This window comes from Pseudorasbora parva, chromosome 20 (genome assembly GCF_024679245.1).
Source record: "Pseudorasbora parva isolate DD20220531a chromosome 20, ASM2467924v1, whole genome shotgun sequence".
Classification (NCBI taxonomy): domain Eukaryota; kingdom Metazoa; phylum Chordata; class Actinopteri; order Cypriniformes; family Gobionidae; genus Pseudorasbora; species Pseudorasbora parva.
Genome location: NC_090191.1, coordinates 19,859,023 through 19,878,991, shown reverse-complemented (window position 1 = coordinate 19,878,991; position 19,969 = coordinate 19,859,023). Strand labels below are relative to the sequence as shown.

Here is a 19,969-nt window from a genome sequence, read left to right as displayed (position 1 = left end):
TGTGTGTGTGTGCGTGCGTGTGTGTGCGTGCGTGTGTGTGTTTATATATATATATATATATATATATATATATAATATATATATATAATATTCTGGGAACACAGCATTTCATGGCAAATTCTGACTCATGTTTGCCTTGAGTGGTGTGATATCTAGAAGAACACTGGAAAGAGTTGTGTATTAATAGCTTTGGAATTGAGTCTAGAGGTGTGAACTTAGCGTCAGGTCACACATTTTGTTTATTTGTTTAATGAATGAGGCTTTGCATTTGACTTCTGGGAACAAGGAACCTTTCAATGTCAATATGGACAGTCTGAGATGGAAATTTCCAGGCACTGTTGATGAGTGATTAAATGATGGCGAGAGATAATAATAAATAAAATAAAACTAAATAAAAAAAAATAAAAAAATTGGAACATAAATACTTTTTTTAAGCATCAATCGTTTTATTATAACCAGCCTTCTTCAATTTTCATACTGTAACTGCTTGACTTGAGACTGATTTGTATGAATAAATGGATCTGTGTCAGGGAGATTTCCTGTTCATTTCCAGCAATACAATAGACCATGAAGGTCAAGGAGCTGGAATTCTGAAGATCATTCCGCGTAGAAATTAGATCATGAATAATGACAAGTGAGAACATTGTGTGAACATTTCCAAGGCTTAAATCAACCTGAAGGTACAGAGAAGGTTATTTTTGAATAGATTAAACAAATATGGAAGATCTGTCCATACAAAAGTCATCCACCAAAACTGCATGCCTGGGATTAAGAATCATTACAAGGTACACCAGTAGACCTTAGACAAGTTAGAAGTTGTAGGCAAATTGACACATATGAAAACAAGACTTTGGGATTAAAACAAGGAAGCGGACAATAGTTAAATTTTGGCACCTTAACGTCTACTGCTAGTTCTCAACATACTTCAGGCACTTCACATTGCCCAAAGGTTTACGAGAGCCTCAGTTAGGAAGATTATTCTGAGTTAAGAGCATACTTATTTTTGAAGAGCTTTTGGGACTCAGTTTGGCATATTCCTAAAGTAGCACATCAAACTGAGAAAAACATTACGCTAGAGTGGACAAGGGTTGTGGCAGCTTCACGCTTTGGGGATGTTCCTCTGAGGCAGGGTCTTGGAAATCTCCAGGATAAAAAAAAAAAATGCATGGTGCTAAGTACGGGAATCTCCTGAGGCAAAGACCTACTGCATGTATGCAAGAGGACAGGGAGTTCAGTACATCCGCCTACAGGACAGTTACCCTAAACATACTGGGACATGCAAAAGAACCACTGTAATGGCGTTAAGCCACAAATGTAGATGTTCTGGAGTGCTTGACTTAAAGCTCGGATGTCACTCCAGATAATAATTTGTGAGTCCAACTTGAGCCTGAACATATTTGCCAAGAAAACTGATTTGGTCACAGTCAAAAACGGTTACCAAAAGAAGGTGTTAAATATGCAAAGCAGTCACTGCAGTGAATTCAATTTCATGGTTTAAAAATCTCAGACTGAAACAGATTAATAAATGGGACAAATTGCTGGATGGTAGATGTTTTGCTATTTTTCTCACCCATGTAGCCTTGACTATGTCAGCCAAAAATAATTTCAGCAAAGAAATTTAGCTAAAAAAAAAAATTGCAGTTCTATGAAGCAATTAAATGACAGAAAAGATTGGTCAATATACTCTGTAGTTGGAAAAAAAAGTAAACTAGTTTGCACCTCTGACGAGACTCTCTCATCCATGATGAGTTTACCACCTTCCAGAAGCTCCCTCGAGGGTGTAGACTTGTTCTCTAAATAAAGAACAAATCTCAATTTCCTCATGTCTGGTTGTGTTGCACTTGTGTCTTACTTGAGTTCGAAAGCAGGCTAGTTGTTTTGTGTGTGTGCTAAGGGTTAAGCCTGTGTCAATGTATGGTTTTGTTCCACTCTGGGGGCATACAGTATTCATGAATGCGAAGATGTATAGCTGAATAGAACATCAGTCCCTTTTGGGACTTCTTATGTAACATTCACCTCATTCATACATTTAAAACACCCAAGCACACACAGTATGTGCCAGTGGAAGTTAAATGAAAGGGAATATGAAGAATGGTTTTGAAAATTGTTGTAAATGAAAGGGAAACTCAATTATTATGCTTAACACAAAGCTGGGTTTATATCTGTTTTGGCTGCCCTAGTTATGACAAAGAGATTACTACTCAATTTTTTTTAAGAAAGTGGTACATCATGCATAAATATCTGTTGCATCGTTTGCATTAAAATATTTTAAAAATGTGGATTACCATATACCCTTGTAAGCTGCCTACACAAATCATTTTCAAAAGGTAGGCAGCAGTACCAGAATGCATTGTGATGAGGTGGTGAGAAGAAAAATGCATCCAATATGGTGGGCAAAGTCAAAAGATATGTTGTTCGAATGTGTGTAATGAGTTGTTTCAGAGAACTACAGCTAAAACAAATGTATTAGTGCATTCTGAGTCAACAGGTAATATGATATGACACAAGCAATAAATAAAGGATTGATGATGATACAAATAAAAAAGGTATTCTGGTTATGTGTCCTTTCTCAATATGTCCTTCTCCTTTGTTTTTCAGGTATGATGTCGACTCCAAGAGCTCCAACCTCTCAAAACATGTAAGTCTCAGAAACTGCTCTGTTTCCTCTTAGACTGTATACAAACTTAATGTGTTGATCTTCCCTTCTGAAAAAATGAAAAAAGTGTAATAGTGCTGGTCTAGTTTGAAGACCAGCTTAGTTTAGTAGATTTTCCCCTACGCACATGACCTGACATCTCCAGTCGACACCCAATATTTCTTCTCTAGTGTGCGTCTTCAGTCGACAACCTGGTTCGAGTTGGGCGACTTCTTGCCCTTTTGAACACTATCACTCATGAATAAGATCTTCAGTGCTCCCCTACACACTTTCACTTAAGAATAGAAGTAAGTTCTCTGGTGTTTAAGCTGCTGAGAAGCAATGAACCAGACACAGGTTATCTCTCCAGCTAAGAAGAATACAGCAGTTTATATAGGGTACACAGTAAAAATAACTCATGATCATCTTTCATTTCCCTATAATATATGATTGGTTTAATCTAAGCAGAACAGCACCCACCCACTCCCTCTGTTACTGGCAAAGCAAGAGATATCAAAATCGTTAGAATCATCAAAAAAATAGATGATTCACCAGCACTCCCACTTCCCATGGGGGACCAGCAAAACCATCCCATGCTGGTCGCATAATACAAAACATACCTTATGCTGGTGTCCAGCGATTATGATTTTTTCAGCAGGGTTTAGTCGCCATCATACACTCACCCCATAGTGAAACACTCTTATAGTGCTTGTAATCAGCAGGTCTGTTTATATGAGAATAAAGAGGCAAATGTGGTTTAATAGAGATGTGTGATTAGAAAAGCTCTCAGAGAGTGGCATGATGGAAGCTGTGTTTTGGTGCTCAAGCGGGTCCCTGAGGTGTCATCTCACACAGTGATAAAGGTTTTGAGTTGAAAAATGCAAATTCGCCGCAGTGGTCCCATCTGTGCTTGTCATGGGACGTGGCCATAATCATTCTTTGCTTTTATTTCTTTCGGGCTTCAATCAATCATCCAATCAATGAACCCAAAAACTATCCATTGTTATAAACAACCACCAACCGCCAACCCTCCATATGGCGTCAATAAATAAATCAGTCAGCTAATACTCCCACCCATGAACGGTCAGCTAAGCAAATAGTCCGTGCATCCATCCATCCATCCATCCATCCACCAACCAACCAACCAATCAGTCAATCAATCAATAAATGTGCCTATCCAGTTATGGTAAGGCGAAACTTTTTAAAGTGCCATTATATTGGTAGTTTTCTACAAATCGAAATAATTCATTTTCTTTATAAAAACTTTCAAAGGTTCACCTATGACATCAAGCTCCAAAACCATGTTGGTTCTAATTGGAACCTTTATTTTTAGTCTGCTAATTCCTTTGTATTTTAAAGACGAACTAACAATAGTAGGGTCATTTACTGCTGGTTTATTCCACATTTGTAGTGCAGGTGACTGGGCGTCTGTCAATGTGGCAAAGTGGAACTGCTTAATGAAACACATCACGACATTTACTAATCCAGACACTTCACAACACCATTGATCTAATCCAGCCTCACATTTCTCTGGAAACCTGCCGTATCCCTGGCAAGAGTTCCCAAGCATCTATACTGCCATTGTTTCCTGACGCAATCATATGGACACTGGCTGTAAAGAGACAGATAAACTGATCTCTCCACACATCATGCACAAGAGTAATTGAAAACACCCTCAGTGACTCCAGTGCGCGCACAGGTTTCATCCCTGAAAATTACCACTTCCAAATTATCTCTCAAATCAGACACAGTGCCTTCTGGTGCTTTACTCCCTCCCTCAGTCACCCAGAAATCAATATCGCCCTCTTCCCCCCTGACTTAGAAAGACAAACACGGCTTGTCCACTCCCAAAGGGAATTTGGTACTGCATAAAACCATTACAGGATGTGTTGACATGCGAAGCGTGACTACGCTCCATCATCAGGTGAAAATTAAGAGAAGCGGCAGCAGGGAGAAATCCACACATACAGGGAAAGAAACAGAGAGATAGATGGTAAAGAAGAGGTTGTCTTTTATAGACAATAAAGATAGATTATTCGTATTCATCTTCATGAATACATATTGCATGTTGAGTCACCGGCAGTAATTAGAGGAGCGGTAGGACTCATGGGAATATCTGTCAGTGAAAATGTTGTTTCATAAATAACTGAGGATGAATTCAAAGAGAAAAGACAAATTAGTGACAGTTGGAAATAAAAATAAAAGTTCACCCCAAAAAAACGTGCATGTTATTCGCCGGATAAATTAAACCCAAATAAATGATTTTCTCCCAAGGATCACAACAATCAGCATATAGTGCAATGCATACAGTGACTGCAAGCTGATAAAAAAAGTCTAATGCAAATAGTTTAACTATAGGTTTTGTTTTTTATCTCCACCATAGCACTAAATCCATGTACCTAAAACTGCCATGTCGCATTCAGCTATAAGGTATAAGAACCAATGCCATCATTAATGTCAAGCGTGGCACAGTACATGCTCACACCATTGCGATTGGGATGATCAAATAATCAGCTAATTGTAAATTATTGTGAATCATATTGCTAAACCTGTTGTTAATAAAATGGTCCAATTCTCTAGATTGAACCATGGGCAGGATTTACATGAAATATTCTCGGGGGTGCCTCAGGGTTTAGTTATCGGTCCTATTCTCTTCTCGATATACACAACTTTTTCAATCAGGTTTACATTTGATATTTGCAATTTGACATTCTGTAGTCTGAGCTGTTTTTTGCAACCAACCAGAGCAACGAATGTGAAACAGAGCTTGTTGATAGAATAAACATTCGCCGTATCCGGTCAGCAAAACTCCGAACACATCTTCCCTTTTTAAGAATGACTTCAGTGCCGTTCTTTGTTCTTTTCTCAAAGAAAAGCTTAACTCCAAGTCTTCCAGAGTCGCAGTCAAAGCTGATTCGAAAGACCGCCGTTCGCCAGTTTCTGTGTTTACTAGAAGCACGCAAACGCTACTCGGCCGTCGTCATTATGGCCCCGCCCACCGACTCTATACACGATGGGATTGGCCCGGCAAGAGTTAGGGGAATACAGTGCAGAAGGGTATTTAGAGTTCCTAGACGACACTCGCGGGCAGATTAAATTTGCTGCCGCTAGGGTGCGTCTAGATTTCTAGGCTATCAATATACTGTATTCGGCACAAACTGGGCTACCATAATATGTGAGCAATATGTATGTAGATGGGCGTGGCCGCATTAACACTAATGAAGAGGCTTGCGAACAACTGGCATCTCTCTCTTTTCACACAGATTACATAAACACAGGATATTTGTTTTGATTTACATTATTTAATACCCGACAAGTATTCATTAAGTTACAGTTCATTTTCTGAAGACTTTTTGAATAATTGTCATTGAGAGAGAGGCTGCACATTGCGCATCATGTTTGTTTTCTTTATTTACCAGAAAACACAACATGTGGTTTTTATTGTGAGTTTATACAAATAAAAGTAGATACTTAACAGATTATAATTATGTATAACACTTGCCCCAGTTATAAAAATCAATAGATATTTGATTCTCTTTGGCACTGATAAGAAAAAAACAACTGAGGCTGTCGCACCTGGCGCGATCATCAACCTCTAGGGATTAACAGAATTTAATTTAAAATGCATATGTATGTGTAGAACTGTACAGCATGCATCTGTGTTTATCTGTTATTTATTTGTTATTTTTTTAAAGTATACTAACGGTCAGCCACTAGTTAGTATTACACTGAAATTACGTCTTTAAATATAAATACTCGCTAAGGCAAACCAATAGGCCTCATTCGTTGTTATTCTCTGGATGGCTTATTTCATTTTATCATTCTGTCTCCAGTGATGCACATTTTTATTAATACGAAATATAGTAAATGAAAATCTGTCATGTTCACAGACAGCATATACACAAAGAGTTTCACCTACCCTTTAATAAACTGTTGTTGTGAAGGTCAGTGGGGCAGAAACTTCACAGCTCTGCCAAGAAAATCCTTTAAATTCGAATGGATGTTTTTAAGCCATATATTGTGCTTGACTTCAGATCATTTATCAAATGGGTGACAACATGTCAACATGATGTGTGAACAGCTTCAGCCCTAGAAATAAAGTTGGTTTTGATTATATTATTGCTTTCATAGTTGGACTATAAAATCACAATTAATCAATTAATCTAACATAAAAGTCTTGTGTTTACAAAATATGAGTGTGTGTGTGTGTGTGTGTGTGTGTGTGTATACATATACACACATATAAGTATTATTCACAGTGTATATGTATAAATGTACAGTATGTGTTTACATACAGTATACACACACACACACACACACACACACACACACACACACACACACACACACACACACACACACACACACACACACACACACACACACACACACACACACACACACACACACACACACACACACACACACACATGTTGGTCTATGTGGTTTACAGGGACTCTCCATAGGCGTAATGGTTTTTATACTGTACAAACCGTATTTTCTATCCCCTTACACTGGCCCTGCCCCTAAACCTACCCATCACAGGAAACATTCTGCATTTTTACTTTTTCAAAAAAACATAATTTAGTATGTTTTTAAGGCCATTTGAATTATGAGGACATTTGATATGTCCTCATAAACCACATTTAGTTTGTAATACTAGTGTAATACCCATGTAGTTATACAAATTTGTGTCCTCATAAACCACATAAACAGGCTCACACACACACACACACACACACACACACACACACACACACACACACACACACACACACACACACACACGTTATGTTAGATGTGATTAATTGTGATTAATCAATTTTACAGCCCTGTTTCTTAGTTGTTTTTTTTAAGCTTGACAGCCCTTGTTGTCATTCCCTTTCATTATATTAAAATTAGTATCCAGAATATTTTCAACTGGGGTTCTGGAAAGCCTCTCAATTATATTTAAGATAAATCTTAATGCTACACCATACAGTAACATTCTAGAAAATGAACTAAATGGCAGCAGTGTTGGTGCGCTTTGTTTTTGTTTTTGTTTTTTTCTCCAGCATGGCAATGCCCCTCTTAGTAAAGTTAGGTCTATAAGAAAGATTTACTGTGAACTTTAACTGGCCTATGCCAATTCCAAGCCTTAACTCCACTGAACACCTTAGGGATGAGAGCCAGACTCTTTCATCCAACAACAGTGCCTTTGTGTTTGAATAGGAGCAAATCCCCACAGTCATGTTCCAACATCTAGTGGAAAGCCTTCCCAGAAGGGAGAAATCAATTAGGGCCAAGTCTCTATAAATGCCTATGATTTTGAAATGTAATGCTTAACAAGCACAAGTGGTGTTTTGGTGTGCACAGAATTTTGAATTTAGGCCATATACACACTGCAGTTAAATCAGTTATGGTTATCAGTTAACCTTTTAGTGCTTAATCCTGTTTTGTACATGAAGGCCTGGTTTCACAGACAGGGTTTAGATTAAGCCAGGATTAGGCTTGAGTTTCAATTAGGACATTTAAGTAGCTTTTTTAAACGTGCCTTAGAAGAAGAAAAAACAGCACTGTTGGCATCTTGAGACAAAACAGTGACACTGACATATTTTAAGATATGTCAGAGCAAGTTGCTTTCAGTTAAAACAACTCAAACAACACATTCTCACACCCAACGCGTCACACATTGACGCTTGGTCAGGACCTTTGCATACATTTTTAACACACAGGGTTTAGCGTCATTTTTCGATGCGCAGGGTTTGTTAGGGTCATTTGCGCATGATTATTTGCCTAATGCGTCAGATCAAGACATATTTAATTCTTTGCATTTGTAAAAGTAGACATTATTTAAAGGGGTACTTCAGCGCTGGGAAGATGAATCTGTATTTAAACTGGGTCATCAATGTAGTAGAAATGTAAAATTATTTTTGAATTTGGTGTCTTCTAGACTGAGAAAGGACAGAAAATGTATTTTTGTCTCATGGGGATGAAAGACTACAATTCCCAGAATGCTTCGCTGCCCTGTGAGGCCATTCCCAACACCACCAACTTGATTACTGTGACTGAGTTGGAGAAGACACTTCAATTAAAAACTGAACGTGTCTGTTCAATATAATGAGTGAGTCACCGCGCGAGTATCACAGCACTGAGCACTAACTGCACGAGTGATGAGAGCTGAGGTAATCGCGACTACACTTGCGGCATATATTCACAATGCGAGTTCAGTCTGGCGCGTTTCAGTTCATGCCTTTGCAAGCTTAACTTTCATAGAAATGAATTTGAGAAGTTAAAAGACTTACATTGCTCAATATAGCTCCGTTTAAATGAGTGCCTGTAGCTGCCAGCTGAGCTCTCTCTGCGAGCTGAGTGTGACCGCCCATCCCCCATGCGGAAATGGCTCCCTCTGCTGGCTGTAGTCTTTAGCCTTTGGGCAAACATTCCTCCTATGATGCAAAAATCGTCAATTTGCATCATAGGAGGATTTTTTTCCAGAAATAAAATGCATAAATCTCTTGTCTCAGGGGGCTGTGAGGGGGGAAAGCTCAATCATTTGAATATACTCCAGGGTTTCTACTGATACAAAGCCATATGCTAATCGCTGAAGTAACCCTTTAATAAATATTAGGCTACTTTTATATTCTAGAGCAACTAACCCCATACCTACTTTAAACCTACCCACTTCTCAACAATATAAATCTCTCACAGGTATTTATTTTAAACAAGTATAAAAGTTTTAACTCATGTTGCATTCCAAGTCTTCTAAAGTCACATGATATCTTAATGTAAAGAAGAGAGTTTATCTTAATGTTTTAATCTCTGAAATGACCCCGTCGTTCCATGAGCCTCACACATGGATCAAATCTCATTCAAAAGATCCACCCGACTCTTTAGCAGGATGCAATCGGTCACGAGAGCCAATTAGATTTCACAATCTAAGCTGGCAAAATGACGCAATTATCACGAAACATACGAAAGCAGCGCAATTTCACTATCAAAGTTGACGTAACATTTCTTCGAGTGGCAACTTTTGAATGTGTGCATGATCTTCTGCGGATGGAACGCTTGGTCTCAAGACACTTGAATATTTGTACGTTTTGAATAAATTTTGCCTGCAGTCGTATCTGCCTATTATAGAAATTAAAATAAAAATATATAAAACGATGCCAACTGATTCAATTGAGAATCACACTCCAACATGTCATAAAGATACCTTGACTCCTGCCAACTCTTGCTAAATAAACACAGAACAAGAACAAATTGAAAAAAATTATTTGTACTGCTTGTTCAAATTGCTTTATTAAAATGAGCTAAAGCAACACAATTGCAATACATTTTGTCCAAACTTAATTTGATTGTGTTCAATCCATTTAAATATAAAGTCAAATTGAAGTTTACTTAATCCGTTTGTGTTGTTGCATGAATGATTTGTGTTGCATTAACTGAATTCAAAGTTCCCAGCATGCTAGATAGACTGACCACAATAAGGTATAAATTAAACCGTTAAAACCATGAAATCGTTTAAATGTGAAAGTAAAAATTAATTGCATACCCGCTGAAAAAACGAGCGTTCTATTGCCTATAAAATAGTGTTGCGCGACTTCTTAACAAATTACACATCACTATGATTGATCTCGTCATAAATGATCGGGAAACCCGCACAGCAATGATCAACTTCTCTTACATTTTGCTTGGGAACTAATGTGGTCGGAACCAAAGTTTACAGGCCTGCGTTCTCTGGATTTCTCTCAAGCGGAGCACTTCTACATTCCAATTGGTTGCCGCCGGTTGCCACCGAACCGCGTCATAGCACATTACCATAAAGTTGAGCTGATTTGAACTCTCCTTGACACCCAAATCGTCCAAGACACGCCGCGCCGTGTGTTAAAGTGTTACAAAATTGTGGCTTTTTTAAAAACTGTAGAACATAAGTCTTTGATTGCTATAATATTAATTTGGTGAAAACTAGTGGAAACCAAATATGTGAGATGCCAGAACATTGCTATGGATACTACAGAGTTAGTCATAGGATTTTCAGGGGGTGAGTCGTGTCCTGTACACACAGAATAATAATTTAGGGTATTCACTCCATATTTAAATCTGTTTTGTGTCTCCTAAAACTTTACATGGACATTTTAGCTGTTTGAAATGATCAAACTGAAAAATTGTATCTTTGCTCTGACTCATTAATCACAGATAAAGCAGATGAATCCTCATGAATAATATAAATAGACCATTTGAAATACTGACCTTTCATATTGCTATGTTAAAAATGCCACCCAGTCCCCTTTTATGTTCTCTCTCTTTGCAGGATTTCCTTGGCCAGGCCTTCTGTACATTGGGAGAGGTGGTGGGTTCGCAGGGCAGTCGATTGGAGAAAGATCTTGGGTAAGAACCACTTTGTTTGTTTTGTTTTACTCCATTCACAAAGTTCACATCTTTCCATGTTTCTTTGTTTCTGTTTGATATAATTTATCATCTATTAAATAATCTATTAAAATACCGATATGTTGGTCTTTAAGTGACCGAACCTGCTGCTGCCATGTATCTCGCTCCCTCATTGGCTGTAGGTCATTGCAGATGTAATTTTAAGTCAGAACACATTTCACACAGCAGGATTTTGAATTGCCGACAGGTCCACATATTTAGCGTGCCAAATATCTTACGGGAAACAGTAAATCGTCTGAAATTCTCTTAAAACGCATATTTGACACAATCACACAATGTGTGATTAACAATTGTGTGAATGAGCACTGATTTGCCTAAAATTCTGGCCATTTGTCTGCGATTTTCATAAAACCTGTTGGCGAGTCAAGATAGGGGCTAAAATCGTATAAGAGATTGCAACCCCAACCTAGACAAATCTGATGCAATAAAGCCACTCCCCCTCTTGCTCCAAATTAAAGCAGTTTATATTGATAACATTTTAGACACAAAATTGTCATATCTCTATATACACAAATATAAATATATATATATATATATATATATATATATATATATATATATATATATATATATATATATATATATATATATATATATATATATATATATATATATATATATATATATATATATATATATATATTTATATTTGTTTTAAATGGAAGCTTGTTTCCGCCCCAAAATAAAAAGGTAATTGTGTCTTTTTATCTGACAATTCTGACATATAACTCACAATTTTGGCTAAATAACTTGCAATTCTGACTTTATATCACACAATTCTGAAGGTTTTTCCTAAGAATTGGATTTGATAAGAGAAAATAAGTCAGATTTGCGAATTTATATTACACAATTCTGACTTTATACTCAAAGTTCTGACTTTATAACACAAATGCGACTTTATATCCCTGACTTTCTGGCATTTGCGACTTTGTATGACACAATTCTGACTTTATATCTCGCAATTCTGACTATTTCTCGCAATTGTAAGTTTGGATCTCACATTTCTGACTTTATAACTCACATTTGTGACTTTTTATCACAAATCTTTCTTAACTTTCAATTGTGACTTTGTATCACGAAATTGCGACTTTATGTCTCTTAATTCTGACTTTATAACTTGCAGTTGTGATTTTATATCACACAATTCTGACTTCATAACTTGCAATTGCGACTTAGTATCATGCAATTCTGACTATTTCTCGCAGATGCAACTTTATATCACGCAATTCTTACTTTATTTTATCGCAATTCTAAGAAAAAAAAGATAGAATTGTGAGATTTTAATTTGCAATTGTGAGACAAATAGTCACTATTATCTTTTAAAATGTTTTATTCGGTGGCAGAAACAAGCTTACATTCTTTTGTGCTCTTTGTGAACCCATATACGTTATTATTTAAATTCAGTTGATACACATAGTCAGATATTTTTGAGCGTCGTGAGCCTGCTGAACCTTATCTAAACCAGGTTGAATTTGTGTGGTTTTGTCAACTCGAAACCTACTCTGAAACTCTTCAGTTGTTCAACTAACTTCATGCAACCTCAAGTCTTCTTGGCTGGTAAAGGCTTAAGCAAAAGGTTTATATAAAAATACTTTTTAAATGTTGCTCTGCAGAATATATATGATGAAATGAATACTGGGGAACCATGAGGGGGTTATAACTAATCAAACTGTGACATTGAAAGAAGTTTGTGTGTTAAATTGAAGGGTATAAAGTTCATTTCGACTAATGAGCTGCTGTTCGCTATTGCTGCTCTTTAGTCTGACTCTGCTCATTAAAGTCTTTAGTCCATCTCATCTGCACAAACAAACCTTTGAGCTTCCTGTATCCATCCCATCAAGGTCATATTGTCACTCAGCACCTGAGCAGAGATCAGTCAGCTAGCATTTTTCTTCCGGACTGAAAGTCCATTTAGGTGCTAATCTGAGTCTACATTATTGTACCTCAGCTCTTTCTCGTGAAAAGGAGGTAAAGCCCTGCCTCACATACATTTTCTTCTGTGGCTCGGTTATCAAAGCAGGCTCATTAGATTGTCAGTGGGAGCTCGGTGTCTCGCTGCGTTTGGGGGTCCCTTCACTGTTGCTCCATTAGCTAAAGCAGAACCTCATGCCAGCACACTCATTACATCCAGCTAAAGACACACCACTGCTGTTGATCAAGAAAATGAAGAACAAGGTCATGTGAGGTTTGTACATCCCTACTGTTTGGGGTACTTGTAGCTTGGGATGTATTTATAACTAATAAAACACAAATGTCCAACTGTTGAAGCTAGACAGGTGTTGAAAGCAGAGAAAAAAAGGACAGAAAATGAAAGCTGAGAAAATGGCGTTTTTGTCAAAGACTACATCTGGATTTGATTCAGAACAATAATCAAAACAGCAGTTTTCAATTATATGCATGCATCTGCTTATATGTGACCCTGGACCACAAAACCATAAATCGCACGGGTATATGTCATAAATATCTATCACAGGTATAATAGTAATAAATGGCACGGGCATATTTGTGGCAAATTATCAATTTTTTATACCAAAATCATTAGGATATTAAGTAAAGATCATGTTACATGAAGATATTTTGTAAATGTTGTACCGTGTATATATATATATATATATATATATATATATATATATATATATATATATATATATATATATATATATATATATATATATATATATATATATATATATATATATATATATATATTAGTAATAGACATTTGTAAGGACTTCATTTTGACAACTTTAAAAGTGATTTTCTCAATATTTTGCACCCTCAGATTCCAGATATTCAAGTAGTTGCATTCCGCCAAATATAGTCATCCTATATATATCCTAACAAACCATACATCAACAGAAAGCTTATTTATTCCTGCTTTTAGATGATGGATAAATCTCAATTTCAAAAAATTGACCCGTATGACCTTATGGTCCGAGGTCACATATATGCTACCGCTTGTTTCTGCTTCATTTTCTCCTGTATTTTGATCCAGAGATTCAGTAGCCTACTCTTTCGAAAGATGTGTCATAGCGAAACCCTACCATATAAGAGTAGAAAGCTAAATCGTCAGTGGCGATTCAGAGAGTACACTGTAAACAAATGCTGTAAAAAAACAGCCACATTTTGACAGTGAAATGCTGTTTTCCATTAAAACAGTTATAGACTCTAGAAAATAATGCATTCTGGGTAATATTTGTCATTGTCGAGAAAATAGCCAACAGTAATATACTGTGAATTAACACGCTTAAAGTCGACACTCAGAGGCTGTGTTCAAAATCACTCCCTATCCCCTTATTCACTATTCCCTACACTAGTTCACTAATATAGACCACTCGACAGAGAGAGAGGAAAGAAGAGAGTAAATTCAGACACTGATGAACACCTGCTGTTATCACTGAAGGAAAGAGAAACATCAACAGAAGAAAGTTGATTTCATCAACTGAAGATAAAGAGAAGACATTAAATCTCTAAAGATCTCATCAGAGGATTAAACAACTCCACAAACAGCATTACCAGCTTCACACATTACTAACCAGACTGACTTTATTTCTGTCAGACGACTAAGCTCTTATTGAGAATTAACAGACGTAGTTTGATTGTTTCTTCTGACGTTACCATTATGGTGATCAGTGTTTGCTTTAGTTGGGCTCTTGAACATTGACACAATAACATTCGTTTTTCTCTCACTGCTGTAACGGTGTGTTTTCAATACATTTGTTATAGCAAGCAAAGCTGAGAAAAAAACATGAGTAGGTTATGTTGACTATTTAATAATGGTCTAATTCACTAATAATTTACTAGTCTTATCTATAAATGTATAGCTGATGCTTATTTTTTTGTAAAATTTGACACCCTATAATTTTATAACATCATTGTTGTAACATCCAGATAATTTGAAGAGCATGGGAACAGCTTGTGGTCAAAACAGCTGAATCAATCTGACTCACATAGACATCAAGAATCGGCGTATGAATCGCAACCATGGTGACACTCAAAACTCCCAGCATGCATTGCAGCACGAATATATTATTGCTGCTGAATAGCCTGGTTATTTTCTTTAATTCTTACTTTTTGCCTTTATTTTTGGTGCTGTTGTTGTGTTGACTTTAAGTAGTGTTTTGTGATGTTCAGAGTTGATCTGTTCTTTTTTTTTTAACTGATTGTCACCATTGTTGAGATTCATGTGCTGATTCTTCATGTCTATGTGAGTCTAAATGACAGCAGAGAGCAATCTATTCTTGGAAATCAGGAGTTTAAAAATCATTCATAACTGTTTCCCAATCACTGCTTAATATTTTCAGAAGTGTCCCAGTTAAATAACATAAATTAAGAATAAATGTATGTGTTTTTGAAAGAATGGGTTTGTTTCGGGAAGAAACACTGGACAAGACTAACAACCTAAGGATCCTATTACAATTATAGCAAAGCATAACCAATAACTTCTGACCATTTTTTTTCCTTAGCTTTTTTGCTACATAAATGTGTTTAAGAAACACACAATTATAGCAGACAAAGAAAAACTATCAATACAAAGTCAAGGGCCAAGATCCCAACTGAAGCAAACACTGATCACGATAATGGTGACCAAATATTTTCAATTAAACATCAACACCTAAAGATCTGATAATTCTCAATAAGAGCTTCTGTAGTCGTCTGACAGAAATAAAGTCAGTCTGGTTAGTAATGTGTGAAGCTGGTAATGCTGTTTGTGGAGTTGTTTAATCCTCCTCTGAGATCTTCAGAGATTTAATGTCTTTTTATCTTCAGTTGAATTCATGTAAAGCTGTGGCTGAAGTCAGTTGTAGTTCTTGTGTTTTTCTGTTCTTCAGTGATTCTTGTTAACAGGTGTTCTCAGTTATCACTTAATGAATCCCTTAATTATCTCATTAACTTCATCAATGCTTCAATTACTCTAACACTCTGTAGTGTGTACACTCTTCAGTGTTCATTTAAAACTGAAGATTTTGCTGTGGGGTTAAAAGGGTTAAATGCGTTAGATGAAAAATCCCACATTGGGAACCGTAAATTAACGGTAAGCAACTGTAAATTCATTTAAGAAAAGTTCTGTAAAAAAACCCCGGCAATTTACTGGAACCGGAGCTGCCAGTAGATTACCGTTAAATCAAGGAAAAACAGTAATATACTGTAAAACATAACAGTCAAATTTACCAGATGATTTAAGATATTTTCACTGAATTTTAGTGCAAGTTAATAGAAAAAAGTTGTGCAAAGTCAGCAACTGATAAGGTGAGTAAATATTAAAATGACCTGTGTTTATGTGTTGTTGCACAAGATGATATAGAAGAGATCTTTCAGTTGAATTCATTAGTTTTGTGGGTTACCGTTGTGCTGAAGAGTAGAGCCTGTGCTTCAGTCCAGGATGAGCACAGAAACATTGATGATATGTTGCCTGATGCTTTATTTAACGGCAGTGACTGTGTTTGCTGATGCAGTTATGAGCCGTTTGTTGAGTAATTTATCACATGCGTGTGTGCTATTGCTCACAATGAACCGCAAAGATTGAAGTTAAAGTCATGTTTCTAAATCATTTTACTACTACACCTTACACATGTGAAATGACTCAAATGAAACACGTTTACGATACAAACACCTATAAATACTAGTTTTAAAATGAGAACTGTTTGAAGCGATCAGTTTTCCAAATGAAAAGTTACCTTTCATGGTATTATTACGGTAAAATACTGTAAAAAAGGGAGCTGTATATAAAGAGTAGAGGGCTATAAATTAACAGTACATTGCTGGCAGCACAGCTGCCAGTAGATTACCGTTATTTTACGGCACAATTTTTTACAGTGTAAATGAGCAGTTTAGAGCTTGGTTATAATATCAGATATATTATCCAGCAGCCATATCACCCTGGACTGGTTTCCTACTGAAGCCAAGCAGGGTTGAACCTGGTCAGTACCTGGATGGAAGACCAAGTTGGAAAACCAGGTTGCTGCTGGTAGAGGTGTTAGTTAGGCTAGCAGGGGGCGCTCACACTGTGGTCTTTGTGAGTCCTAACACCCCCGTATAGTGATGGGGACACTGTACTGTAACAAGCACTATCCTTCGGATGAGGCGTTAAACCGAGGTCCTGACTCTCTGTGGTCATTAAAACTCCCATGGTACTTCTCGTAAAGAGTGGTATAACCCCGGTATCCTGGCCAAAATCCCTCCATTGACCCTTACCAATCATGGCCTCCTAATAAACTCCATCTACTGAATTGGCTCTATCACCCATTCTGATCTCCACCTATCTCTGGTGTGTGTGTGTGTGTGTGTGTGTGTGTGTGTGTGTGTGTGTGTGTGTGTGTGTGTGTGTGTGTGTGTGTGTGTGTGTGTGTGTGTGTGTGTGAGCGCACTGGCGCCGTTGTACTGTGGCTGCCATCACATCATCTAAGTGGATGCTGCACACTGGAGGTGGTTGAGGAGAGACCTCTGACATAAGTGTAAAGTGCTTTGGATGTACAGTAGTACATATGAATGCGCTATATAAATGCCTCATTAATGAATAAATGAATGAATGAATGTTCATTCATTCATTCATTCATTCATTCATTCATTCATTCATTCATTCATTCATTCATTCATTCATTCATTCATTCATTCATTCATTCATTCATGTCTATTCCACAAAATGGCTAACACTGACTGAACTCGCCAACTCAAATCTGTTTGGACGGCTGCTATGTAATGCCCCTTAGTCATGGTGCACAGGTTTCTAACAGTCCATGCGAAGTTATATAGCTGGTTTGGACAAAGTTTGCCAGGTTATTGGCGTTTAATGATTTAATGACACTTTTTGTTTGATGCTTTACCATCAGTGGGCTTCTGCAATGCCGACAAAATGTCATGCACTAAATCCCAGTTTACTAGACATCTAATCACTTTATATTCTTCTTCAATCACTCCTGCTTCTTCTTCAACCACTCCTGCACTCATTTACATTGTCAACACTTCTCTTCACATGGGAACCTTTCCCACAGCATTTAAGCAAGCTCGGGTAACCCCACTGCTTAAGAAACCCTCTCTGAATCCAGCACTTTTAGAAAACTAGAGAAATCCCTTCTGCCTTTCATTGCAAAGACACTTTAGCGAGTTGTGTTTAATCAACTCTCTGTGTTTCTTGAACAGAACAACCTCCTGGACAACAACCAATCTGGCTTCAAAAGCGGCCATTCGACTGAGTGTTTGTATCGCTGCCTGTCTGACAGACATTTCTGACTGAATGAAGGAGCATCACCTTCAACTTAATCTTGCAAAGAAATAATTTCTTGTTGTCTCAACCAACCCAGCACTTCATAAACATCTCTCCATTCAGCTCGGTTCATCAACCATAACTCCATCCAGGACAGCCAGAAACCTTGGAGTTGTGATTGACCATTTAAACTTCACTGACCACATTACTGCAACAGCCCGGTCCTGCAGATTTGCCTTATACAACATTAGAAAGATTAGACCCTTCCTATCAGAACAGGCTGCACAACTCCTGGTTCAAGCTCTTGTTCTCTCCAGACTGGACTATTGTAATGCTCTTCTGGGTGGGCTTCCAGCATGCACTATCAAACCCTTGCAAATAATCCAGAATGCAGCGGCGAGAGTGGTCTTTAATGAGCCGAAGAGAGCGCATGTCACGCCTCTCTTCATCGGACTGCACTGGTTGTTAATTGCCGCTCGCATCAAATTCGCCCGGGGTCGGTGTGGGTCCTAACACCACCAGTATAGTGATAGGGACACTGTACTGTCAAAGAGCACCATCTTTCGGATAAGACGTTAAACCGAGGTCCCGACTCTCTGTGGTCGTTAAAAATCCCAGGATGTCCTTCGATAAAGAGTAGGGGTGTAACCCCGGCATTCTGGCCAAATTTGCCCATTGGCCTCTGTCCATCATGGCCTCCTAATCATCCCCCTCTCCTGATTGGCTTCATCACTCAGTCTCCTCTCCACCATAAGCTGGTGTGTGGTGAGCGTTCTGGTGCAATATGGCTGTCGTCGCCTCATCCAGGTGGGTGCTGCACATTGGTGGTGGTTGAGGAGATCCCCCCTTCTATGTAAAGCACTTTGAGTGCCTAGAAAAGTGCTATATAAATGTAACAAATTATTATTATAATTATTATTATTATTATTATTATTATTATTAGTAGTAGTAGTAGTAGTAGTAGTAGTAGTAGTAGTAGTAGTATTAGTATTAGTATTATTAGTATTATTATATTAATACATATCAATAAAAATGGCCAGGGGAATGGTGTGGGGGATGGATGGATGGATGGATGGATGGATGGATGGATGGATGGATGGATGGATGGATGGATGGATGGATGGATGGATGGATGGATGGATGGATGGATGGATGGATGGATGGATGGATGGATGGATGGATGGATGGATGGATGGATGGATGGATGGATTATATAAATATTTATATAAATATTAACAATTTGAATTAAAATTATTCATTGATTAATTGTATAACTAAATTAAATTATTTTGATTTTTAATGATTTTTTTCAAAACGTAAATCAGATTAAATTATATTGTTCACCAAATGTTTTCACCCTTTCAAACCACAATCCATGTTACATGGATTACATTTACATGTATGCATTTAGCAGACGCTTTTATCCAAAGCGACTTACAACTCAGGAGTACAGGAAGCGATCCGTCAAGAAGATGCAAAGAAAATGCAAAAGGTGCCCTAAATACCAAGATTTGTATATTACTCAGAGTAGCAAAAAACAGAAAAGGGAAGAAGAAAAGAGAAATAGAGGATGTCTGCAGATGTCTGCAGAATTTTGCAATAGGTTCAAGTTATTAACACGGACTCACCATGTGGAGAAAAGCTAGGATTTTAGATGGTGACTTCTTGTGAGTTGTGCGTCATATATCGCTAGACTATTG

At 37.4% G+C, this 19,969-nt stretch overlaps 1 protein-coding gene across 1 annotated transcript in view; it reads left to right on the top strand.

Moving 5' to 3' along the window:
- Window positions 1-19,969, top strand: part of LOC137048825 (copine-8) — a 180,814-nt gene that overhangs the window by 77,812 nt on the left and 83,033 nt on the right. The window contains exons 5-6 of the mRNA XM_067427123.1: window positions 2,599-2,638; window positions 10,929-11,005. Coding sequence (XP_067283224.1) covers window positions 2,599-2,638; window positions 10,929-11,005 — 117 coding nt within the window. The remainder of the gene's footprint in view (window positions 1-2,598; window positions 2,639-10,928; window positions 11,006-19,969) is intronic.